The 26,481-nt window shown below is 45.1% G+C and overlaps 1 protein-coding gene and 1 long non-coding RNA gene across 6 annotated transcripts in view; one reads left to right on the plus strand and one right to left on the minus strand.

The window, feature by feature from the left end:
- The window catches only part of DPP6 (dipeptidyl peptidase like 6), a 998,429-nt gene that overhangs the window by 393,700 nt on the left and 578,248 nt on the right, over nt 1-26,481 (plus strand). Inside the window, exon 1 of one of the 5 annotated variants that reach the window (XM_057302791.2) lies at nt 16,743-17,237. The exons of 3 other annotated variants lie outside the window; for them this stretch is intronic. In XM_057302791.2, the coding sequence (XP_057158774.1) occupies nt 17,181-17,237 (57 nt within the window). In that variant the 5' untranslated portion in view covers nt 16,743-17,180. Of the gene's footprint in view, nt 1-16,742; nt 17,238-26,481 lie in introns of those variants that run through there. One more of the 5 variants, XM_003816356.5, reaches the window with a different exon arrangement.
- LOC117981158 (uncharacterized) lies at nt 1,950-17,241 on the minus strand. The gene is made up of 3 exons (XR_004672711.2): nt 17,101-17,241; nt 3,816-3,915; nt 1,950-2,117 (listed from the first exon to the last, which is right to left on the minus strand). It is a non-coding gene; the product is annotated as an uncharacterized LOC117981158 (long non-coding RNA).

Genomic DNA, 26,481 nt, shown 5'->3' on the forward strand with positions numbered 1-26,481 from the left:
CCGCAGTCACATACCTCCCTGAATTTAAGTCCTTAGAGCCACAGAAAACTTCCTCTGGTTTTCTTACTAGTTACTGTTGGAGAGAGGGTCATTCCCGATTCCTTCTCCAGTGCAGCCTAGCAGGGGAGCCTGCTGAGCTCTGCTGTGTGAACTTCCTGCCCAGAGACAAGGACAGGGATGAGAGGAGGCAGCATGTGAGCAGAAGACAAGACACTGGAAGATAAGACCTGTGCATCAGGACCGAGGGAATATATGTGGGAGAGACAGAGTCCACTGAGATGCCTCAGCTACCCAGGGTTCCCACTGTAAGGAAGCCACCAGTGTCCAGAGGACTCCAGGAAAAACTCGGATCCCACTTTCTGCTACTGACCAGCTGTGTGACCTCAGACCAGGAGTGCAATCTCTCTGCACATCTGACATCTGTGTCAATTCTTCCTTAGGAGAGGAGAGACGATTTATGCCTTACCCACTTCTTAAGTCAGTGTTGAACAATGTCATCATGTGTAAAAGCATTTTTTAAAATAAGCTGTTGTCTGCATGGAGGCCATGATTCATATAAAGCAATTTGATTTATACAATGAATCTCTCCAAGTTTTGCTCCTTGCAAGGTTCTGTGTCAATAAATGTTCAAACCCATATTTATTGAGCACCTACTATAAATAATCAGGCGCTGTTTTAAGCACTTCTGATATGCTGGTGAAAAAAAACAGATGCAAATACCTGCCTTTGTTACGTTGACATTATAGAGGACATTTAAAGAGATCTAGTTCCATGTGGATAGAGCAAAATGAAAGAGAAAGTTATACTTTAGCACAAATATCAATTTCAGAATGGTTTATTTTTAAAATGCCAGACTCTGCCATCCTGAGATTGACTAACTATTGTCTCACCATCTCTTTGTCCTGGTTAAGTTCAGAGAATACAATGTGCCCAGAGTGCAGCCCTGTTTGAAAAGGACGGCTTGCAGAGTTGCAGCAAAAGTCATTTCTGGGCAGACGATAATACTAAACAGAAGCTGATGAAAGAAAGAGAAAAAAATGCCATGAGAGAAGGGGGATGCTGGTGAAGGTAAAATGTTAGTGGAGAGGTGGATTTCAAATAGAATCGCCTAGGTTGAAAATAAAAAGCAGTCATCAACTATGATGGAAAAATATTTCCGAGACTTGATAAGTCATCCGGACCCTGGCTGCTCACTCCCAGGGTTGCATGGGATCCTTTGCAGGATGAGCAGAGGCTGTCAGTGTGGGATGCGTAACACAGCAGGCACAGGGTAACTGATCTAATTACGAAGAGCCCTTCCCATCTGATCCTGACTTTGACCTATGGCTTGTGAGGCCCCAGCAACATTGAATCCAGGGTGAAAATCAGAAGGACTAGGACCCACTCAGCTAGTTCAATCCTCTCATGCCTTCAGTGGCTGGAGATATTTAGGGAGCACGTCCTATATGCTAAGCCCTAAATAAGGTGTCAGGAATATAGCAGTGAACTAGGATGGCAGGTCCCTTCCCCAGTGAAACCCAGTGTGGGACAAAATGTGAGCCTGGAAGGTGAGGGTGATTCTGCAACTCATAAATAAACTGTGTGTGCCAGTAGCAGGCCTTGTGGTAACACCTAGGCAGGACCACCTTCTCTGCACAACTTCAGAGAGCATAACTTAATTTTTACACATTGAATTTTGATGTATTTATTTGTCATTGCCTAACATCCCAACCCCAGCGTCTGATGGGGATGGCAGTCCTGGCGTTATGCCATGGGTAGGGTACTGAGGCTAGATTCCCTGAATCCTGACCGAGTCTCATCCCATGAGCCAGGGTGATGAGGCTAATCAAACAAGGAACAAGGAGCCCATAGGTTGAAATACAAGGTTTGGAAGAAAATGTGATGCTTGCTGGAATGACCAGATGGGCGAGGATGTTGAAAAATGAATGAGGTGTCATCATTGCAATTCATTCCCATCATTATGAAATCATTTATTATTAAGTTACACATGGACACAGTGCAGTGCCAAGGAAAAGTACAAATGAAAGGTAAAAACAAAGGACAAATGTTGCTCATGTTGCCAGTACATTCTTCTGAGTCTTGAAGAGAATTATTTATGTTGCTGCAGCCAAACGTCTCTAAAGAAAATGATCAAATTGTAATTGGTCAACGTGTTCTCTCAATGATACCTTGATACATCATTTTAATTTTAAGTTTTTATTCATCTCTAATGTTTTACTTCAGGCACTTCTTATTTCTTTCTTGGACCATTCCAAAAATGTCCTAAACTGGTATCTCGGCCCCAGTCCATCTTCTACACTCTGAAAAAATACCTCTGGTTTTATTTTTGCAGAGTTGATTTTTTCCCTTAGTGGATGGGCTCCTTGGCAATCTGAGCCTTCGCCCTTCTCCCTGCCACCCCCCTGCCTTGCACTCCAGGCATGCACATTCCTGAAAATTCCTCAAAATCTTAGGGAGGCTGAGGCAGGAAAATCCCCTGGACCCGGGAGGTGGAGGTTGCAGTGAGCCGAGATTGCACCAATGAATGTACTGTAGCCTGGGTGACAAGAGCAAAACTCTGTCTCCAAAAAAAAAAAAAAAATCTCTCTTGCTCATGACTCATTTGTATGTGATGTTCCACTTGGCAGCCATTTTCCTCTAGTCCACTGGCCCCTGGTGTTCCCGTGGGGCTTCTTACATGAGCCATTCTAGAATCGCAGGTCCCTTGCTCTTCCTCTGCACACACCTGTGTTTATCTGGAGAGAGTCTGTTTGTTTCCCTGTTTGCCTTCTTACCAGACTTGGAGCCCTTCAAAGCCAGGGGCTGTCCTGTATGGATAGACCTTCCCCAGTGTCTAAATAGGAACTGGGATATGATAGATGTTCAATAAAAATTAAACGAGAGACAAAACAAAAGTAGGGACCAATCTGGAATCCAATAACCATCTCTCATTTCAGGTGAAGTGGAAACTCTCAGGAAGTTGAAAATACTGGGCTTCAGAACCTGACCTAGTTTGCAGCCACGGCTCCCCTCCAAAAACAATCCCATAAGAATTCCTTCTGACCCCTGAGATGAGAGGGTCACTGAGGTGGATCCTGGCCTTGCAAATCCCTGTTAGGACCTATTGGGACCTTTTACTTGCCCATCACCACCACCCTAACATTACATTAGAAACCAACTTGGGCTTGAAATGGAGGCCTCTGAGTTTGCATGAACCCCAAAATGCAGGCTCAGATTGGTTTCATTGCAAAAAGGGAAGTGGCATTCCAGTTATCTCTGAATAAAACTTGTGATGGTAAGGACACAGCCCCTACCCCTAGAAGTGAAAACTGGCAAGTCTCCAGGAACCAAGACCACTCCAAGGTCCAGTTCTTGCATCAGCGAGGCCTTGCTTCCTTCTTGCTTCTTAACAACTGGATTCCATGCTTGCTCATGGCTTCTCCTCTCTCTACCTCTGGAATGTGCATTGCCATCAGAGCTGCTTTGTAATGGCTGTGTCCTCATAGCCTAGACTCTCTCTCCTGCACTTTGAAGCTTCAGTCTGCCCTGCTAGCCACTAACAGACTCCTGAATTTCTAAGTTCAGGTTCCTACAATGGAAAATAAGATTGACCTGACTCATTTCTTCATGTGGAATTTTTGGCTACAGATTGGCTGTTGTTTGGTCAGGCCACAAACCCCGGTCCAACTGACCATGTTTTACCATATTCTCATCTTGTCCTTAGAAGGTTGCACAGAGGTGAGTTACTGACCAGAATGAACCTAGGCATGGACATTTAGGAATTTCCTATTAAACATAAACACTTCAGAGAAGAAAAGCATATTCCATCTTAATACCTCAGAATAAAGGAGCGTATCAGCTTCATTCCTTTTCAGAGGTACAGCAGGAATCTGTACACATCAGGGGGCCAGTTAATCTGAAGGATGAGGGGGACGTCTGAAAGCAGATGAGGAGAGAAAAGGAAGAAGGTAGCCCTGAACCTCTGAACTATGTTCCTGGATCTCGTCAATTTAGTCCTTACTCTCTGTCAAGTTGATCCATTGACAGATTCTCAAAACCAGGTCAATATAGAGATATGGCACTCACGTCTTGTGTCAGCTGTATCTGTTATCAATAGTTTTATGAATGGCACCACCGACAAAGGATAAAAACCTAATTGCGATTAGGCAAGGAAAATATATATATACCAGATTTTCTGGTCCCCCACAAGTTTCACCGTTAACGACTGTTCTCTGTCTTCCCACACAGGGTGGGCTTTGAGAACTCATCAATCGTCTTGTGAGTTTCAGTCTTGCATCTTTTCTGGGATCTGGCTCAAACGTGGCTAATTTCCCAGCATACTATGTTCAGTACAAGGGCAATCTGTCAGCATTCATCTGAGCATGTTTGTAAAGACACATAATTCACTATGAAACCAATTCATTTCAGATGTGCTTTTTCCCATTGCACCAAAGCCCCGGGTTGATTTGGCAGTTTGGTATATTATACAAATAAATATGTCAAAAATGGGAAGTTAACAACTCTTGGAACCTGAGGTTTCTGAAGGACTTGGCTCTGGTGTCAACTTCAGAAGGTCATCTGGAGAAGCTAAGGGATCTGAACATTCTTAAAAGGGAGAGAAATGCTTTAGAATAAAAGGAATCCTGTGTCCACAGGCAGGCAGAGTCTCGTTTTTGATTTCCCAGGGAACTTAGCACAGTGGAGTTCCAATAGTTCACAGGAAATCGCGTTTCACAAAAGTTACACAAAACAATACCTTTCTGAGGAGTTTATGTTCTAATAGGAAATACCTAAAATATATTTACCCACTTACTTTTTTTATTTTATTCTACCTTCTCTCTTTTAACACTGATGTACATAATACGGGACAGATTAAATTAATTTCATAATAGAAATCTTGGGCTTTAAAAATTATCTTAGAAAGGTAATTGTCTTCATTTGGTGTTTTATGTTCCCTAAGTAGTTATCTTTGCTGTTTCTTGTGGGGGTTGGTGGCAATTCTGACTTCCCATTCCATATCTCATTTATTACTTCATTTAGGAAATACTCTTTTTTTAATTTGATAGGCTGAGGTCTATTTCCTAATGACTTTCACCTAGTTTTAATTTTCAGCAAAAGAAACACTTAAGATATAAGTCATAGGTAATACTTAAGCCTGTCTGATGAATGACGGAATCTAGCTTCCGCTGGTATTTCATCTTTGACTTCTAACATGTAAGAAGCCTTTGCTTTAGTGGTCATCTCTCCTCCTTTTTTGTCCTTGCTCCTTTCAGAAGTGTTCATCTGTAGTGTAGGATTCAGTGATCCCCAAGTGTTTTAAGCTGCAGAGCTCTTTGTTCCAATGCTTGTAATTCACATAAAGGAGATAAAAGTGGAGCTGTGTGGGCTGAAGGATGAGAAGGGGAGAGGGTGGAAATGGAGCCCCAAGTTCTAGACAAGCCTCCCCCCATCAACTCCTTCATCCTGGCAGCCTAGGAAAGGTTACTCTAGCACAATCTGCAAACATCTGGCTGAGTCATTTTGGCCCACATTTTCTTTCTGCTGAATTCATTTCCATTCTCCCAGGGCGACGTACATAAATGTTTTCTAGTTCATGTTGACATCTTTCAGTTATTCATGAACTGTGACCATACTACCCTGTGAGGTTCTATGAGAAGCTCTGTGTGTTGCAATTCTGTCTGCATTGCTTTGCAGATGATGAGTTGCCTAAAGTGAATGAACTGGTTCTGACCTATCTAAGTGTATCACATGGAGATGCTCTTGTCTCTTGATTTCAGTCTAGGTGACACTCAGGTTTTCCAAAAGTTCTCTCCCTGATACACACATTATTTCATTGTTTCCTGTGTGCTAAGTGCACGCAGGATGCAAAGATGAATAAGACCTTCCCTTACAGAGCCCTCAGCCTAGCCATGATAAGAGCCAGTTATGGAGTCCCTACTATATGTCCATTGCTTTACATAGTTTTTATCTCATTAACTTTGGTGCACATAGCCAGCAAGCGAAAGGACCCGGGATTTGCAAACAAGAAATTATTCTGACTTCAAAGCTCATTCCTTTCACTGATGGGCAACCCTTTATCTTACCTGGTCCCTGCCACGGAGAAACTCACAGGCAGGGCCAGGCAGAGAAGTGGTCAGTGATGCTCTAAGGTAACAAGCACTTCCCATAAGCCTGGGGTAGGAGGTGACATTTGCACGGGGCACTGAAGGATGATTAGGAGCTCATCAGGTGGAAGGAGTTGGGAGTGGGGCTGGAGCTGGTGTCTTTGCTAATGCCTTCTAGGGGAAGATGCCAAGTGTTTTAGATTTCCATTGCTTATACTTATCTCCAGTTTTTAGTGGCCTACTTGAATGTCATTTATATTGTCATTTACACCACTCCCCAAGGCCAAATCATATATGTGTTGCAAAGTTGGCCAATAGGGATTGTACGAACTGAGCCTTCTCTGGAGATTTTCTGCATGGGTCTGTTAGTTCATGTATTTCATGTTGAGAATAAAGTATGGGCACGTGAAGGTTTGGGGGATATTTCACATAAGATATTCTCCTATGTCGGCATGAAAATCTTTCCTGACTCCAATCCTGTTGCTAAACAGCGAGATCTAGCCCAGAAGGCATGGAGGGGAGCAGAGTTTCTGGGAAACAAGAAGAGGACTTGGAGCCCCAGACAGGGGACAACTCCAGAGGGTTTCTTTGGGATACCTTTCCCTACAGGCCACTGAAGACAGCACGGCAGTGGAAACATCTGCATCACCCACCCCGGTGTGTGTTCCCCTGACAATCTGTGGGCTTGTTCCACAGCTGGCACCAAATTCTGGCTGAGCAGACAGCCCCAGAAATGTCACCTGGAGCCGTTAAAAAAACATAAACAAGGCGTCTGTCACGCTGCCGTCGCCAAGGTCATCTGGTGGCAGGAAGTGACCGAGGAGGAGCATGGCAGTGCCATGCCATCAAGGGCCAACCTGTGGGCAGACCTGCCTGTGCCAGTGCTCCCTTGCTCTGCAGATGCATTCAAGGATGTGAAGTTGTGCAGGGCCAGACGTGAGAAGCAAAACAACCTGAATGAAATCCAGCCACTTTGGAGTGAAACATGAGCATTTTAAAACATGATTTTCAAACTGTCGCAGGGTTAGTATTGCATCTGGTCTCCTCTCATGATTGCCTGGAGGCCACCAGCCCAAAGCTGGGGTGAGACATGAGCTGGAGGGTAACCTGAACACCGAATTTAGGGAGTGTGTTGTTCATACAAATCACGCAGACTGAGAGTTAGAGATGGGATTTACACCTGAGCTATCCATCAAACCACTATCTGTGTGACCTTCGACAACTTATCCATTTCCTCTAAGCCCCAATTTTCATATCTGTAAATTCCCTCCTAGGATCCTTGTGAAGGTTAGATAAGATAGTATGTGTAATAATGCAGGGCTGCAGAGGGCCCTCAGTACATTTTATTTTGGCTTTCTCTACCCTCACTTACAGGTGAGGGAAGAGATTTAGAGACGGGGAGTTCATAGCATACCAGCATCAATGATCCTAGGAAGAACCGTCGTACTTTCTTCCTCCTTCCTTCACTTCCTTTTTCCTTATTTCCCTCATAATCCACTCCCCTTCCCTGCCCTACCCTCAGTACACATGATATTATGTTTGATGGGTAGCTTTTGGTTTGTATATAATTTTGGCAAAACACATTCTTTGTAGAAATGTATTCTTTAATTTGTTAAATGGTTTGAGTTTATACATGGATGCCTTATGTGTTTTGTGCGTATTTACATTTATATTTAGATTCCTCTTTTTTCCTTAAGTACTGTGTTTATGTTCCCTCCCTGTTGCTCTGTGTACACATAATCGATTGCTTATTGCTCTGTGTATGCATAAACCGTTGCTGCTGCTGCTTTTTTTTTTTTTTGAGACGGAGTCTCTCTCTGTCACCCAGGCTGGAGTGCAGTGGTGCTATCTCGGCTCACTGCAAGCTCTACCTCCCAGGTTCACGCCATTCTCCTGCCTCAGCCTCCCGAGCAGCTGAGACTCCAGGCACCTGCCACCATGCTGGCTAATTTTTTGTATTTTTTAGTAAAGACGGGGTTTCACCATGTTAGCCAGGATGGTCTCAATCTCCTGACCTTGTGATCCACCTGCCTCGGCCTCGCAAAGTGCTGGGATGACAGGCGTGAGCCACCGCGCCCGGCTGCCGTTGCTTCTAATTGCTGCTTAGCCTTGCATGGTTGCATCCAATCTGTTCCACAAGGATGGACACCCAGGTTGCCTCCACACTATCCCCATAGTCCATCTTCTTGTAATTCTTAAGATAGGACCAAAGGACATTTATTTACAAGTTTCCCTCTTCTATTAGCCGGTGAGACAGTGAGAGAAGATTTCCTGACTTTATATACAAAGCAGCTAGCACATAGCAGTTTGTCAGTAAACACAAAGCCATTGGCTTCCCAGGCAGCTGGACACGTGGGCTCAGGCCCAGCCTCCTGTGTCCTTGGTTCCCAGGAAAAGTGACAGCCTTAGCGGCAGCACTGTGATTACCGTTATCTTGTCATGAAGGTTTATGATGAGTAAGGGAAGTGCCTTTTAGGAAGAGAAAAGATGAAAAGCCTTCCCATGTGACGTATACTAGAATTCCCTGAAACCTGAAGACCCCACATGATGCACCTGTTTATTCAAACACATACATTTGAGTACTAACTGTAAGTGATAGTGGGTATGGATTTGGTGAACTCTTTGAATGCTTTCAGCATTTCCCCAATCTGTAGGAGATTCTAGTTCCTTAGGATTGGATACTGAGCCCTGTTTGATGAAACTTGCTGTGGCATTTGGAGAGGATGCAGCTAGGGTTCACACGTTTAACCATGGATGGATCCTTCATTCAGTCTCAGTTCATGGTAGACAAGAAAGGAGATACATGCTGACAAGCCATGTAGGAAGTGTACTGCCTTAAGCAGTGTAAACATCTTTATTCCTGAAAGGCATATCTGCTAGGTTGATTGTGAAATGTATTCTGTTTTATTTTTTTCTCTTGTTTTTCTTTTTGGAGGGTGAGGGATAGCCTACTTTAATATCAGAAGATTTTTTTTTATTGAATTGCGGTACTGAGGGAAATGACCTACCTTTACTTGACCTGCAACAGAGTTGCTGTAGACCAGGGGTGGGCAAATTCTTTCTGCAAAGAACCAGGTAATAAGTATTTTACACTTTACGGCTACATGGCCTTTGTCAAACCTGTCACCTCTCCTGTTGTAGTACATAGGCAGCCATTAGACAGTATATAAGTAAATGGGCATAGCTGCATTCCAATAAAACTTTATTCACAAAATAAGAAGGGGGCCAGGTTTGGCTCATGAGCCCTGGTTTTCCTACCCTTGTTTAGATGCTCATGCACTTGCTACACCTGGAAATCAACATACATATAGTAGGTCCAATAAGGCAAACCAGCTACTGTTCCTTGCCAGTATTCTCTGCTGTCTCTTCAGGACACTCTGAACACAATGGATAGGAGTAATATGAACAGAAAACAGAAGAAGGACTTGTACTGTATCAATTTTGGCTTGGTTGTGCACGCCAGAAAACCTAAAATAACAGTGCCCTGTATACAGCAGAAGTTTATTTCTCTTTCTTGTAAATACAGTTTGGAGACAAGCAGTCCAGGGATAGTAGGCTCCTCTTCTCACAAAAGCCTCTGCTCCTTCTATTATGTTTTCTCCCACGAAGGGTTTGGTCTCATGGTTCCAGATTGTAGCAAGCATTCCAGATAGGAAGATGGGAAAAGGCGGGAAGGAGAGGGAGAGTAAATGAAGAGCGTGCACGCTGACAGATGCTGCGACAAGCTTTTCCAGTTGCTGCCTGTCATGGTTAGTTTTAGGTGTCAGCTTGGCTAGGCCACGGTACCCAGCTTCTTCTCAAACACCAGGTGACATGTTGCTGTGGAGTTTTGTTTTGAAGATGTGATTGATAATTCAGTTAGCGGACATGGAGTAGAGCAGGTCCCCCTCTACCATGTGGGTGGGCCTCGTCCGATTAGTTGAAGGCTTTAGGAGAAAATAATGAGGTCTCCCAGGGAGGAAAGGATTCTGCCTCCAGACAGCCTTCAGGGTTGAGCCACCATCCCAACTCTTCCCCGGGTTTCCAGCCAGCTGCCCTGCCCTGCAGACTTCACATCTGCCAGCCCCCACAATCCACCATCCTTAAAAATCTGTCTCTCTCTCTACACACACACACACACACACACACACACTCACACACACTATTGGTTGTGCGTCTCTGGAGACCCCTGCTGCGTGTGCAGCCCATTCATCTAGAGGGCTCCGGGTCAGTGGGGGATGTACTCCTTATCCACAGCATTCTAATATTATGGAGACACAAGAGAAGGGACATGGAAGGGCAGGCAGACATTAAACTACCCAGAAGCGATGTGTGCCTGTGCTCTTATTGCACCTCCACATTCTTATTTTTCTTACAAATAAAGAATTTAAAATGAAGGAAGCCCCAGATCACCTGGGTGTGATTCTCTAGCCTTTTCCCACTTCTAGTTCAAGAGATGTACCCGTGTTCTTTTAACCAAAGAAAAAATCATTGCATCCTTTACTCTAGCAGTAGTGCCTGAAGCATGGGGTGAAGGTGATGAGTGGGTTAGGGCCTTTGGGAACTCTGTCCCAGCCAACCCTCACCGTCCATACCCTGCTGGGAGGGAAAGCTGTGGCCCCTGCAGCTCTCTTGGTTTATACTCCCAAGAGGAAACTCTTCCTCTTGAAGCCTGGGGGAGGGACAGACTTTGGACCAAGTTCACTCTCCCAGCTATAATTTGAAGTGTGGACAGAATGGGCCCAGATGTTCAGCCTTGCTTGTTGGGCCTGGCTCTGGTCTGCGTTCTCATCTGCGAGACCCTCGGCCTCCCTGCCCACACCAACTCGCCTTGGGTCTTCTTTGAGACATTCTTACTGAACAAGAAATAATTCCCCAGGGTTAGATTACTGGACACACCACGGCTCCTTGCCCCGGTGAGCCCTGACCACGCAGACCCAGCAGCTTCCAGGGACCTCAGCATTTAAGTAATGGGCGTGCAAGAGAAAACCAAAAACAAACCCAAACAAGCCTCCAAATGCAGGGAGAACTCCTCAGTGGGAGCTGGAGAGTTCTAGTTGAAATGTCTGAGGTGACAGTGAGCACGCAGTGGTCGATTGTCGGAAAGCTGGTCCTCAGGCCAGAAAACTCATCCACAGTTCCATCCCACCTTGGTCTTTTTGTATGAGTTGAAGAAAAAGTGTGGGTTTTTTGTTGTTGTTGTTTCTTTCTTTCCAACTAGTTTATTTGGATCCTGGCATGACTCCAGAAGAATCGTACCCTGCTGCCCCACATTCATTTTTATTTTTAGGGGATTGTAAGTTAGAAGAAGTGACTTCTCTTGCAGATGGTAAAGACTTACAATCCAAAATCATCACAACTCACAATTTAAAGACATTTTGATCTCTATCTTCCTGAGCAAATCAGCCGGCAGGCCTATTTCTTGTAGGGCTTTCGTCTGCACATAGTAGGTCCTGGATAAACACTTGCTGATTAAATGATATTTGAAGCAAAGCGACTGCAGCTGATTGTCTACTTAGGGCAAGGTGAGTGTAAATCAGAAGGGTGAGAAATTGCATCAGGCTGCGGAGGGATGCAGGCTTGCACGGCTACAAACAAACCTAATTAGCTGTGCCTCTGCCAGCAGCCCTACTCAGACACATCTGGAGGGGAGAGAATGGCTAAGGCTAGATTGGATTTCCCAAGTGAAAACGCCTCCCTTCAGTTGCACCTGCACAGGACTGATTGCGCCTCAAATCCATTTGTCAGGCTGGTTGCAGGTATCTGAGAAATTGCTAATAGAATTGGGCAAAAGTGCCCGCGGAAGTGGGAGGTAAATAGCATGGCAAGACAAGCGGCTGCTGGAGTCTCCGGTTGGCAGGTGGGCCTGCCCCCATGCCCCGCCAGGCTCCATGGGGTACCTATGCCCAGCGACTACAGAGAAGACCTGTCTTGGCTGAGCATCAGGCCCTGGTGCAGTCTTTGCTAAGTGTGTTTATCGGCTACCACGAGAGTACTTAGCTGCAAAATGGAAGTGCTTTTACTCGCAGACACCAGGAGCCTTCACTAGGGAGGCACTGAGATCAGCACTTTTTCCAAGATGCTCCTTGCAAGGTACTTGTGCTCCATCAAATTGCAATTCTTCCTAGACACAAAGGGAGGCACTGGCCCAGAGTCAAGGTCATAGCAAGACCCCTTGAGCTGCCTGTTTCTTAGCAGAAGCTGGAGTAGACAGACATGACTTGAGACGTCTTAAACTTGTTTGGAGAATTTGGGGCTGGATCTCCCGCCCAAGCACTTTGGAGGGGCCTGAAGAGACACAGGATGTGTGTATATGTGTGTGGGGATTTGGGGCTGTGTGTGTGTGGGGTTGGGGCAAGGGCTTGGATCAAACATCTGGATATGAATACCAACTCTGCCGTTTTCTGCTGACTGTGAACTTGGAAGAGTTTCTTATCAGTTCAAGCCTCACTTCCCTCATAAGTGAAATGGGGATAGTAATCATTATTATGGGCTGTTGGGTCCCCCAAAAATCCATGTGTTGAAGTCTTAACACCCAGTGCTTCAGAATGTGATGATATTTGGAGATATGGTCTTTAAAGAGGTAAATCAAGTTAAAATGAGGCCCTGTGGGTGGGCCCTAATTTAATATGGCTGATGTCCTTATAAGAAGAGAGATTAGGACACACACACACACAGGCGATGTTATATGGTGGTTTAGGGTCTAGACTGCCAAGGTTCAAGTTCTGCTGTGACTTACTTGCTCTGAGTGACCTTGGGTTTCATATTAAATTTTCTGAATATCAATTTCCTCACCTGTAAAATGGGGGAAATAACAGTCTGCCTCATGGTGTTGCTGGAGGCGTGAGGTCAGATATTAACCATCTGGCACTTCCACCGCTGCAGGTAGCTTGGCCATTGTTATCGTTATGATTAAGGGCAGGTGAGCATGTAGTGTCTTTCTTTGCTAAGTATGTCTGATGCCAAGTCAGTATTCATTGAGCACCTCTTCTGTGCAAAGCGCTTGGAAAGGAGTGCAGTGGCTCTTTTTCCCCACTCTTGCCCCTGCTAGATTCATCCTCAAGTCTTCTCTGAGTTGCTTTTCCTGCAACCCGTAGTTACTGAAAACCATAATACTTATAGATGCTGCTTTCTAGAAATGAGCCTGTAAAGTCTTGTATTTTCTCTTGGTCTGCACAACTTTAGGGGGGGTAACACGTCCTGTATTTGCCAGTTGTTAACCTTCTCTTTGACCACGGAGCTCTAGATGACGGCACCGATAATGCCCAGGCAGATTTAGTTTTGATCTCCAATGAAAGATAGGCCTTTCTGTATTTGCAGTAATAAGCAAACACCTTTAGCTTGAGAGGATAAACTTAAGTACAATGTTTGTTCTCTGGAGGCATACTGATTAACTTTAAAATATGAATAAAAGGCAGTCCTATTTCATTATGGTAAGAACACTTAATACGAGATCTGCCCTCTTTTATTTATTTATTTATTTTTTTTGAGACAGAGTCTCGCTCTGTCACCCAGGCTGGAGTGCAGTGGTGCAATCTCGGCTCACTGTAACCTCCACCTCCCAGGTTCAAGCGATTCTCCTGCCTCCCGAGCAGCTAGGACTACAGGAGCGTGACACCACGCCTGGCTAATTTTTTGCATTTTTAGCAGAGACGGGGTTTCGCCATGTTAGCCAGGATGGTCTCGATCTCCTGACCTTGTGATCTACCCTCTTAACGGATTTTTAGTGTGCAAGTTATCTGTAGGTACAAGATTGTACAGCAGATCCGTCAAACTTATTCATCTCACATAATTGAGACTTTATGCCTTTCAATTAGCAACTCCTCACCTCCCGCTCCCACCAGTCCCAGGCAACCACTACCCTGTTCCTTTTGCCTCCATGAGTTTGGCTACTTTCAAAGCCTCATAGAAGTGGAACTGTGCCGCATTTGTTCTTCTGTGCCTGGCTCATTTTTCTTGGCATCTTTCCTCCAGGTTCATTCATGCTGTCACCGATGGCAGGATATCTCACTCTTTTGTTTTTAAAAACAGCCAAAGTCAAGTATGTAAAAAGGTGGGCAGCTGAGAACCTGGTACCAGAATGTTCCAAGGAAAGGTACTGAGTGGCACAACCTGGCCTGGTTCTCCACCAGTAATTCCTAAACTTCCCCACCTGGAGGCTCCTGATGACAGATGGGTGAATGGCAGAGTAGATGAGTGAGGGAGGTGGGGAGCCCCGGTGGGGCCTGGATGGTCAAAGTCCAAGCAGTCTGATCCCAGCAGGACATTCCTTTGAAGGATCATGTATCACTTTACAAATATCCACAAGCTTTGCACTCTATCCATATTTGTTTAGGTGTAAAAAAATATTTTAAGCTCTTTACTGAGAAGGAAAATGGGACGCACCCACATGGATTCCCCAGCATGCACCGCTGAGCATTCCCTGTGGTACCGCTCCTCAGTTTAGGGTTTAGGTCAGGGGCCCTGGAATCAATGAAGGAGACCTGTCTTCCTCTCGTCTGCTGTCTTCCTCCTGGATATCACCCCTGGGTCAAGCCCATGGTCTCAGTGGGTTAGCAATGAATCCTTCCTAAGATGCGAACAGATGGGAGCTCAACATTTGATCCATCCCTGGGGTTTTAGTTTTTTTGTTTGTTTGTTTGTTTTGAGACGGAGTCTTGCCCTGTCGCCCAGGCTGGAGTGCAATGGCACCATCTCAGCTCACTGCAACTTCCGCCCCCCAGGTTCAAGCGATTCTCCTGCCTCAGCCTCCCAAGTAGCTGGGATTACAGGCATGCGCCACCACGCCCGGCTAATTGGGGTTTTAGGTTTAAGAGGAATCCCAGAAGGACAGGGTGATCTGAGGTCCTGAGCAACTCTGAGGCTGAAAGTGCGCTGGTCTACTTTAAGGCAGGGGCTGTGATTTTCCCTGTGACTGAGGTCCTCCAGGGGTCAACTGCATTTCAGGTGTGTGAGGGGAGAGTGACTGCCCACCTGGCTACCCAGCCCTTCTTTCTGAGCCTGTTTACTCGGCTGCTGGGGCCTCCATGACAGGTTTGCTTGGTGACCTTACACCGCAGTGGCTCCCAGGGCCAGAGATGTGACCAAGGAGGGACCTTGCACTGAGGAACCTGTGACCGTAGGAAGACCCTCTGAGGCCGACTCTTGCTTGGCCCGGCCCAGTCCCTCCTACCAACACTGATAAGAACTTAGGTTCCTAGCATCCCAGTAGGCAGGGTCACAAAGACAAGCTGAGAACTGATACCACTGCTGTACCCACCCCTGGACCTCCCTGTCCCATGCAGGAGTCTAAGCCAGTGCAACCAAGGCCAAGCACACACCCATACCACACAGCAAGGGTTTCACACGGGGTTTTCATTTCTTTACCCCTGGCCGAACCATGCAAGCTACCAGCCATCTACCCAGACTTCTTAGAGTCTGCCAAATACGTACTCAGACCAGAATTAAGTTCAGGCCGTGGTAGAGGTGACCAGCCACTCTGCTGTGACTTGGATTCAGCCATCAATTCCAAAGAAGCCCACAGTGCCTTGCATTTTGCTGGCTGGTTTGTTTTTGTAAAATGATGGGGTGGGAAGCAGTGCTGGGCATTGGAAAGGGGCTGAACAAGGGGAAATCTTCAACACCTTTTAAATGGAAGCATGTCTAGTTGGCCTCTTTTCTGTAAGGAACTATACTGGGCGTCACAGAGATGCAAAGACTCTGTGTTTGATTCAGGCCCTGGCCTGAAGGACTTTATTATTGAGAGTTCCCCGTATATATAAATGGCTAAACTCTCAGGCCAGTGAATGCCTGTGACCAAGTGCCAATGGGTGAAAGTAGAGGTTCCAGACCAGGAGTGGGAAATGCATCAACAGAGAGCTTGGCCACACGCTGGCCTGGAGTGCAGAGAAACAGTGCCAGGCCTCTGGGCACTGAGTTCTGAGCTGCTTCTGGAGGCCAGGAGATACTCCCACCTGCAAATGACTGGCTGATTGCACTTTCCTTAGAGTTTGCCGCCTGCATTTCCGCTCTACCCACTAACTGCTCCGGTGCAGGGAGCCAGGCAGGGGCAGTGGTACCTGGGTCAGGACACGACAGCAGCCTCTGGCCTCAGGCAGGGAGTGCTGGACAGTCCATCTCCTGTCCTGCTTTGTCTCGTTCTCCTTGAGCTCAGGACACAGTGGGGAGCCCTCATGTTTCTGTAAGGTCATCACACAGGCTGGAATGTTTTTTTTTTCTCTCTCTCTCTCTGCCTGTCTTTCTTTTAATGGACAAACACCCTTGAGGTCCTGGTTGATTTTCTTAGAGAAATGTAGATTCTTTGATTCTAACGATGGAACATAAGTTTTCTGAATTTTAAGGAAAATAAAGCCCAAGATTTCAACAGCCAGTGTTCCTGCCAAATCCACTGGGCAAACAGAAAAGCTGCCTGCCTCCCGTGCTCCCAGACCCCCTTCCTTCTCAAACACGCATCAGACACTTTGCACCAAGAAAAAACAAAGGGCATCCCTCCTGGGGCCACCTCTGCCCCCTGTCCAGGTATGCGCTGTCTGGCGCGCCCTGCGTGGGGGCCGCAGGTTCAGACACCCGGGCGCGGCGCGGGGCCCTGATGGATGCGGTGACCGAGGCTGTGGCTGCGGGCGCGGCGTCTCCGCGGCAGTCGCTGCCTCCGCGGCCCCCTCCCCAGCCCCAGCCCCAGCCCCAGCCCCAGCCCCAGCCCCAGCCCCAGCCCCGCTGAGCGGGCGGCCGGAGCATGCGCCGTGGGCGCCGGGCCGGGAGGCGGGCGAGGAGGCAGCGCGCATCACTCGGGTCCCCTTCCTGCACCCAGCCGCCACTTGCCGGTTGCTAAGCAGTTATCATTGTTTCTGTGGCGATTGCAGAGGCTGTTGCTAATTGGAGAAGCCCCACTAAGCAGTGGCAGCTTCCTGCTTCGGATCCTCTCTCTGCTGCTTGCATTTAAAGAGCAAATTCGTCTTGTCTACCCACCCTCCCTCCCCCATCCTCCCCAAAATAGCCTTGTGATTTCGGAAGTATGGACTAAAATCACACTCCTCCTTACCTTGCCGCTTGGACTCTGGTGGCTCCCAACTCGCCGTCAGACCCCACCTGCCCCGGTGGTGGGAAGAGCCTGGACACACCATGACCACAGCCAAGGAGCCAAGCGCTTCGGGGAAATCCGTGCAGCAGCAGGAACAGGTAATGCTGCTTTTGGGGGTCCGTGTGTGTGTGTGTGCGTGCGTGTGCATGCGTGCATACGTGTGTGCATGAGAGAGACAGAGAGGGAGGATATGTATTTAGTGAAGAATTTTGTATTTTGTATTGGTTTATGACTGTAGTCCCCTGAGCCACCAAGCTGGGAGGAGACGTAGAGTGCTGGGTGCTGCTGGAGTCTGCGGCTCTCCTCTCCCTGGCTTCTCTCTCTAAAGGGCGCCCTGGCTTGATGATTAAGGTACAGGCACAGGGAACCTCTGTCAAGGTAAACTTGATGTGAAACACCTCTGGACAAAGGCCTCTCTCTACAGAGCCGCCAGATCGAACGAGTTCCCTGGGAAGGTTCCCAGCTAGTACTTTGTAACTTGGGGGAAGAGGGTTGTAGCCAGAAACATCAGCGTATTCTGACCCTCCAACAGGACTTTGCTTTGGTTCTAAGACAAGTCAAAGAAAATGAGCTTATTGAAAGGACTTTTCTTTGGATACCTCGTGGCCCTTTCCTCCTGTTTCCCTCAAGAGCAAACTGTCCCTGCTAGAGAAGCCGAAGGATGGACGGTCGGGATAAAGGAGGACTCGGCCGAGAAGGTGCAGGTTTAAAGGGCTGACCGCGGACGGGGAAGGCTGCGTGGGTCCCACATGGCACAGGGCGGCCGCTCGCCTTGTCCTGAGAAGGCCACGGTCTGCAGAGGCTCAAGGGGTGAGGGAGGAACGGTGAATCAGCCAGCCGCTTCACCACGCGTGTAGACATCGTAATTCCCTTCTTAGAAGATCTTGAGGGTTCTTGTCTTTTAATCATTGCTCAGTTCACCTCAGGCAGATCATTAAAATAGATCCTGGGAGACACCAATAGATTCACAAAGCAGTTTGCTCAAGCGTGGTAAATCAACAGCTTAAGCTGACTTCTCCTATTTATTTTAGGGTTGCTGTTGGATCTCATTTGCTAGGATTAGGGCAAAGATAGGCGACCTCTTTAGAGTTCAGGAAGCTGAAGAGCCTCCTTGAGGACATTGTGTGACAGAATTCCATGCCAACTCTTCAGAGACTTACATGAAGATGAGTTTGGATTTGTATTTAGTGGGGTCATTTCCCAAAGCCCATTTATCGATAAAAGGGGGCCATTTTATTAGTACCATCATTATCATCATCTAAAGAACTTAAATGAAGTTTTATGTCATCTGGGAAGAAGATTCTGTAAATATGGACATTAAAAATTTTTATATTCAGTGTGACAGTGTGCATAAGGGTTGATGCTCAGTATAGCTTGACAGGTTCAAAATAGACAAACCAAACCCTCCTCCTTTCAAAAATTCCACAGAATATTTGCTCAATAAATATTTCCACACTCAATTAGCATTCTGTAATTAACTGGGTTTCTTTTTATTACAGTTCTCCTCCCTCATTAGTTATGAAGTAAGTGTGTGATGGGCTTTCAGGCTTGAGCTAGGACTCAGGTAGCATCCCTGACCATGGGAGAGAAGTAATAATTACGAAAGAGTGCATTGCTGTTCATAGGTCTACACCCGATACACCCAAGGATTGGGAGTCAGAAGCCCAATCTGTGTTATGTAAAAGAAATCCCTTGTTTCCTGTACAAATTTGCTCTTATTTCGCCTGATACCTGAGCATGCCAGGAGAGTGGGAGTAGTTAATTAGGTTGTGGGTTTTGGAGGACCTATGAGCTCTTGGTTTGATTTTATACCTTTTTATCATTGGAAATCCCATGTCCTTGAACCTATTCAATCGGAGAAGGCTTAAACTGATATAAAACTGAAGAGCAGAGGCAGCCATGGCTACAGCGAGCAGGTGGGACACCCAGAAGAAGCAGCTGTCCTCATCCCATGCAGTTGTGAAGCCCCTTTTTCTCCCTCCTCAGAGAGGTGTCACCTCGACCCTAAAAAATGAACAGCCCCCCCCACCATGAAGTATAATGAAGAGGGGAACAGCAGAGATAAGATAAGCCAGATGGGACAGGGGGTGAAGACCCCACATTTCAAGTGTATATACCTTGAGGAGACCTTACCTGGGGTCTGAACACACTGCTTAGAACATAAAGAGGTAAATAACCTCCTAAAATAAAATCCCTAAAGACGGTCTCTTATTCCTGCATTATATATAATTTTGAAAGGTATTAAAACTATGCTGTGTGCTTAGACTGCAGAACTCTTAATGAGTTCCCCATTCTTTCTTTTATTTTATTTTCCTGGTTGCTAATGAAACTTCAGGGATACCTCTATTCCCAGGCTGGTAGGCATGTGTAGGGAGACCAGGAAAGAGGAATATGTTTCTTTTTTTTTTTAATTTATTTTTTGAGTGAGAGAGAGGATTGCTGCTTTGTGGTTTGGTTTTGAAGCAGGGGATCATTAAACTGTGCTTAACTCAATGACTGCCTGCAAATCACCAAGTGTTGATTCTTATGAGAAACTCACTGGCACCTCACATCCTCATCTTGTGAGGCATTAACCAGAGAACTGGGATTGAATGGAGCCTGATGCCATCTCCGACATCCTTCCAGCTGTTTGGTTACTGCAATAGACTACCCATTACTTCTTAGCAAGTGAACAGAGGAAAGTGAGTTTCTTTACCAGCCTTGGTATTTGGAAACCAGGCATATGGGTGGTGGGTGGAAATAATTTTTGTGTGCTGAGGATGGCCACAAATTAAGGGGGAAATTAGAAAAAAAAAAGATTTTACTATTAGTTAGAGATTGTTGTTTTTTTTTCTACCGTGTTTGCTAAAAAAAAAAATGTGTAAAAAGAGTATTTTGGGATTTTTGGTTTGTTTTTTAAAGGATACTAAATAAACAAGCCAGAGTAACAAGGAGAATTGGCTTCTGGGAGACTATTTCTCTTTCTCTTTGGAGATGCTAAAGTTTATTTTTAAATGAAGTATTGCAAACCCAGAGATGTTTGGAAGCAATATATACTTTAATCTGAATGAACTGAGTTGATCCTTTGGCTCTGAAGCCAATCAGGTGATACTGAGACTCCTCGGTGAAAATGGCTGAGCATTGGCTGCACCGGACCTCTGCTCCTGCGCAGAGGGAAGCCTGGTGAGGGACCCAGAAAAAACACTGAGGCAAGTCTGGCTTAAATTTACTATATTCTCACAAGCAAACGAAACTCTTCCTTAGAAAACCAAATTAAGGGATTTTTTTTCCCTTAAAATAAATAAAAGTACAAATTTATTGTAGTACATACTGTCTCCATTTCAAATGATTTAAAATTGAAAAGCAGTGATCAGTAAAGCTATTAAGAGAAGACGAAAAATTAATTCCCTCTGCTTGCAATGAGCCAGGACACATTTTTGCTCAAATATTAAGCAGGGATAAGTTTTTCCTAGCATATTGTGTGCATGTGTATGTATGTGTGTGCATGTGTATGCACACACAAACACATGCACACATGTGAACAGTCACACACAGGCACACCTCGTGTGTCACAAAATCAGAGTTGGAAAGGACCCCACACATGCACTCGTTGGTCCTCGTTCATGCTCTCGTGCTGAGGAATCTCACAAATGTGTGAGAATATGCCTTTCCTCAAAAGATCTCCAGAAAAACCTTCTCTCACATGGAAATAGCCTACATTTCACTGGCTAACTTGGATCTTTGGTTATATGTTCAGTCACATTTTTAACTTCCTTAGACCTGAAAATCAGCTGTTCTCATCACACTTTGTATATGTGACTGCTGTTGTTTGTTGCTTCTCAGTTTTCTTCAAGTTGTACAAATCCTAATAGATAACTCCCCATGTGTCTGTTCTTCTATTAAATTATGAGCCCCAGGACCTAGTATTAACTGATAACTTAAATTTGGTGTCTGAACATATATAATAATGCCATTACAGAAGAACTTTTTGAAATGAATAGAAATTTTTACACAACAGATTCCATAGAACGGACATTGAAATGCATGTGAATTCTGGGAGAGGTTAGGTGGCCCCCCGGAAGGGCACATAGGTAATGGCCCAGTAAGAGAATTTCTGATGTTCCTGTCCACTGCTCTCTGAATTTGATCTTGTTGCTTCTTGCAGTAGATACTGAAAGAGAGGATCTAACTTTGACCACTATGAGAGTTAAATTTTTTATGTAGCCATATTAAAAGGAAAAGGCAATGTGAGACATCCGTATTTAAGATAAATGTGGTAACAGGAAAAAAAGAAGTGAAAAGAACACAGAAAAACAAGATTCAATATTAGGAAGTGCACATAACTATTGAGGAGTCCCAATAGGGAAGGTGGTCCTTTTGCAGTTCAAAAAGGGCATGGGGTGGGGTTGGTGGCCCTTTCACAGTTCACACGGACATTGGATGTAGCAGCCATGCTCACGTACATTAAATTCCATCTGTGCATGGTCTAAATTATCTAAGACTCTGTAGATAAAAAGAAAACTTGAAGGAACTGCTAAAGAATAGGGACACCAGGTTCTTAGGATTGTGTAGAAGTACATCTAGGACTCATGGACTTCCAGAGCCAGGAGGCAGGATGGAGTCTGGCTGCACAATAGGCTGATGTGTGAAGGATTTGAGGAGAGAACTCGGAAGTCTTGGATATCCTACAGAGAGCAGGTCCAGAACCAGAGCTCCCTACTGGGAACGCCAGAGTGGGTCCTTGAGCTGATGGGGAGCAGCATGGAGTCTTTGGGGAAGGGAAAGAGCTTAGCTGGTGTGGTGCTATCCTCAGAGGAGGGATGTCTTGCTTGTTACCAAAGAGAACAACATGATGAGGAAGCAAGCACGCAACTAGCCTGGAGGTGGCATGCGCTGTGCTCTGAGAACTGACAGGTAGTTCACAATCTTTTGGGATCTGTGTCACCAACTTACTAAAAAGTGCAAATCAGCAAGTGCCATTTAGCACATCAAATGAAAGCCCAGGCAATTGAGAGCAAGGACAAATGATACCCAGATTGGCTTTTGGTGCAACCCAAACTCAAAACAATGGAAACAGTGTTTCTGTTTGGTTTTGTTTTTTAAAATGCTTTCTCTGTGCATTAAATGCATTTTGTTATTTTATTCTGACATTCCATTAAACCAAATCCAGCCCCCTCATTCTCAATACTGTGGTTATCAGGGCAGATATAGTCAAAACCTTCAAATGCTCCATGGAGAACACGTGAGGGCTGGAGGGTGCTTTTCATTAACCTTCACCGAAACATCTTAGCTCCAGCGTGCACGTGGAAAGTGTTAAGATGCTAATCACTTAGAGGAATGAACAGTCACCGTCTCTGCCTCATCGGGAATTGTAGCGTTATTATCTTTTATGGAAATGAGCTGTGCCTGTGTTTGGCACTCACTGATCTAGTTTTGCAGTAGGCATCATGCACCCTCTGTCATTGAGAAAGAGAGGGCAGAGTGAATCTGTGGATCCAGAGTTCTAAAACCTGAGGAAGAGTATATAATTCGGGGAGAAAGTGATGCTCTATAAGCTCTGAGAGGTCAATGGTTGACGTCCTTGCTTGTAAAAGATCGGACAGGTAGGGGGTGTATCATCTTGTTTCAGACACTGTTTGGAAAAACAAAATAAAGTGGTTTTATTTGAAGATGTAGGCTTGGTTACCCCATAGCCTTAAATCATGGAAGTAGGTAACCATGTCAATTTGCATGGGGAGCCGCGTGCAGTGGCTCATACCTGCAATCTTTGGGAGGCCGACGAGAGAGGATTGCTTAAGTTTAGGAGTTCGAGACCAGCCTGGGCAACATGGCGAAGCCCCATGTCTAGAAAAAATAGAAAAATTATCCAGGCGTGGTGGTGGCGCATGCCTGTTGTCCCAGTTACTCAGGAGGCTGAGGTAGGAGGATCACCTGAGCCCAGGGAGGTCAAGTTTGCAGTGAGCCGTGATCACACCACTGAACTCTAGCCTGGGCAATGGAGTGAAACCCTGTCTCCAAAAAAAAAAAAAAAAAAGAGAAAATCTGGGTGGGATGTAAATTGCAATCCTGTTTGTTGGTGCAATTCTGCATGTGGCTGATATCCTAAAGTCCTTCCTGACTTTGATAGCATGTGTTTCTTGAAGTGGGGAGTGGAGAGGTCTCAACACACACAGCCCAGGTAGAATGATCAAATGCAGAAAGTTTATTCTCTGTCCTACTCCCATCCCCATTTGTTGTTGACCTTTCAGGACTCTTTACTGCTACATCCCGGGTAGGCCCTTAATCTCCACTGGTACCCATGGTTTAGCACCATTTTCTCATACTTGACTCTTCTGTCAAAAATGCTCCATGTGCTTTTCCACCTGGGCCTTGCTAAGTGACTGAGACAAATCCATTCATTAAACAAAAAGTGTAAGGTGGGTGTCATGCAGTACTTTCCTGAGAGCATTTGTAATTTCAACAGTAGCTATTGGTGATAAAACCCAATGCAATTATTAATGGTGGAAATTTCAGGCACAAAGTTGTGGCAAGACCTGATGGAAGAAAAAATATTTAGTCACATCGTTAAGGAATAATGAAGGTGAGGTCACAGCGGGGACAGTCTTGGCACCCCTTAAATCATCGACAGGCTGTGCACATCCTGGAGGTATCTGTTCATTGTGTGTTCACATTAGAGCTGGTCTTGCATCAGGCAAGTACCAAATTACAGATCCTGTTGCTGCTTTCTGCTTTCAAATCCTGAAGGATTTGATGGTAATAGTGTTGAAATGTGCAGCGATTCCTTCTTAGGAAAAACTGCCATAATATGCACAGGCATGGAGTCAGTGCTGTGGGTCCCCTTTGATCCCGGTGGCTGGGATCCTGAATGCGGCCCTCCACCAATGGCTTTACAAAGCACGTTGCTGATATAATGAAGTCTTGCTCCTCAAATTTTTAGTGACAATGTATGTATTTTTCCTTTACCAGTATCTGATCAATTTTTAAGAAATTTAACTTCCCCTGCCAGAATTCAAGAAAAACTGCTTTCCCAAGCGTGGAACTGCACGAGACTCAAGCGTCACCTCGAGCTGCTAAGTTATTAATTTGGAACACAGGCTTTTAAACAATATCTGTATGTGCGCCCGTGTATGTGTGGGCAGAGGGGGGGGACGGGAGACCAGCCAAATCTGCTGATTAAAATGGGAACACCGTGGTGATGGCGGGGCTCTCTCAAAACACTTTAAAAGGCCGAAGTCCATCTTCTGGACATGCTCATAAGATTTCTCTTGGAGATAATGGTAATTCATTCTCTTAAAAAGGATTGGTTCCACCCTTTGAGTAGGCTACCCACAGCAAGCTGTGAGATCACAACCAAAAAATACTCAAAGCATATTCCATGTTTTGTCTTTTGGAAATAATATGTGACAGAGGTGGTCTTGAATAGTAATGATGTATGTTTCCAAATTAATGAAAATAATTTATTTCTTTATTCTCTAGCAGTGATTCTTGAAATTCTTCATTCTTTTTAGAATATTTGAAGTTGTTATAGCATTCACTCTAGGAATTCCAAAATTATGACACTAAGTATGTGTCTCAAATCAGGCCTCTGAGTGGGAGAGGGAAGGAAACATATTTTTAATTTTAATAGTCTGCCTAATATCCCATCCACTTATTAGACAGATATTGGATCCAAGGAAGATTTTTATTTTGATAAACAGTAATGGGAGAGCCAAGGTAGGGGGAAAGGAGAACTGGATGGGAACAGCTCAAGGTCAAGAGAGAGCAGAACAGTCCACAGCCAGGGTGCCTGGACCCAAGGTGCAGCCAGCGGGCTGCTGGAGAAAGGTGGAATGTGGCTGCAGGGGCACACAGAGATGGTTTGGGAAAACAGAAACAGGAACTGTGATATGAAAGTGTTTTGAAAGCATACAATGGAAAACAGCAATGGGCTTGTAAAGTTCTAGAAGGGAGGGAGGAAGTCTGAACTTGGCACGAGAGACTCTTGCTTAAGAGAACAGGTGTTTGTGAAATAGGTAAAACCAGAGGAGTGACTTGGACATAAAAATTTTATTTTCTGAATGTGATTATTTAATCTAGGCATGTTTTGATAGGTGAAAAAAGGGACTAGAAACTTCTGGCTTTCAAAGAGCAAAAAGAGTTTGTTATTTCACAAATAAATTCAAGTTTACCTAGAAGCAACAAGATATTTTAAGACATGGTGTATATATACACCATGTGCACACACACACACACACACACACATACACCCCCTTACATATATATGTAGTACTTCCTGGAATAGCCTGAGAAAGAAACATTTAGGAAGACTCAATATAATTATTAATACAATTTCTGGCTCTGATTTTGATGAGCCAGATATTTTGATGTTCATTTTGATGCAGTCTGCCATGCCTGGAACACCAGGTCGTATGGTACATATGACTTGGTTAAAGAAGAGATTAACCAATAAGAGAACTTTGGCAGGTAAGAACTATTTTGCCATTAAACAATGAAGCTGTAATGTCTCAAAAGCTCCCTTAGTGCATTTTATTAATTCTTTCTGCTCATTACTAGGCTTGGGATGATGAAGACCTGACCCTTGACTTGCCAATAGCTAACTTACGGGGGAGTTGGGAGAATTGCTGTGCTTTGGCATGGATGCCCCTGACTTCTGATCCGAGCTCCTCCACCTGCTAGCTGAGGGATATTGGACAGTTCTGGACTGATTCTGTATCTATGAAATGGGGATGATTCCTGTCACGCTTTTGCTGTGAAAAACAAAATATAGAAACACGGAATGCTGTTCTTGGCATGGAGATTTCAAACTATTGTTCAGTGAATACCTACTATGTGCTGACATCCCAATGCTACTTGAATCTTCTTATTTTCAGCATTTGATCAGAGCTCATGTTCCATTTTTAAGATGATTTGTTCTACAAAATCATAGAATGTCTGACTTTTAAAGCTTCTTGTAGCCCCTCTTGCCCAGTGATTTTTGGACTTTTGTTTTAGTAACGTAAACCCCTTTTCCAAAGGGCACGTCTTTTCCAAGATTGGCATGTGAAGGTGGTGAACATGCTGGCTTAGTGCCCCTGAGACGTGTCAGCAGAGCCCCAGGGCATGGGGGAGCCCAGCTCACAAACCACACATCTAATTCAGCAGTCTAATCTTGCACAGGAGTAAAACCAAGCTCAGAGAGGTTGAGTAAATTACCAGAATCATACAGCTGGCAAGCTGCAAATTCAGAACACAACTCCCTCCTTTTTTTTTTTCTCCAAATCAAGCAATCCTGAGTGAAACGTGGGAAATATAATATGCCAAGAAGATTAACACGAAAACTGTTAACTGGCAGCTGCAAAGGAAATAAAGGAATTAGATAATATG

The sequence above is a fragment of the Pan paniscus genome, chromosome 6 (genome assembly GCF_029289425.2).
Source record: "Pan paniscus chromosome 6, NHGRI_mPanPan1-v2.0_pri, whole genome shotgun sequence".
NCBI lineage: Eukaryota > Metazoa > Chordata > Mammalia > Primates > Hominidae > Pan > Pan paniscus.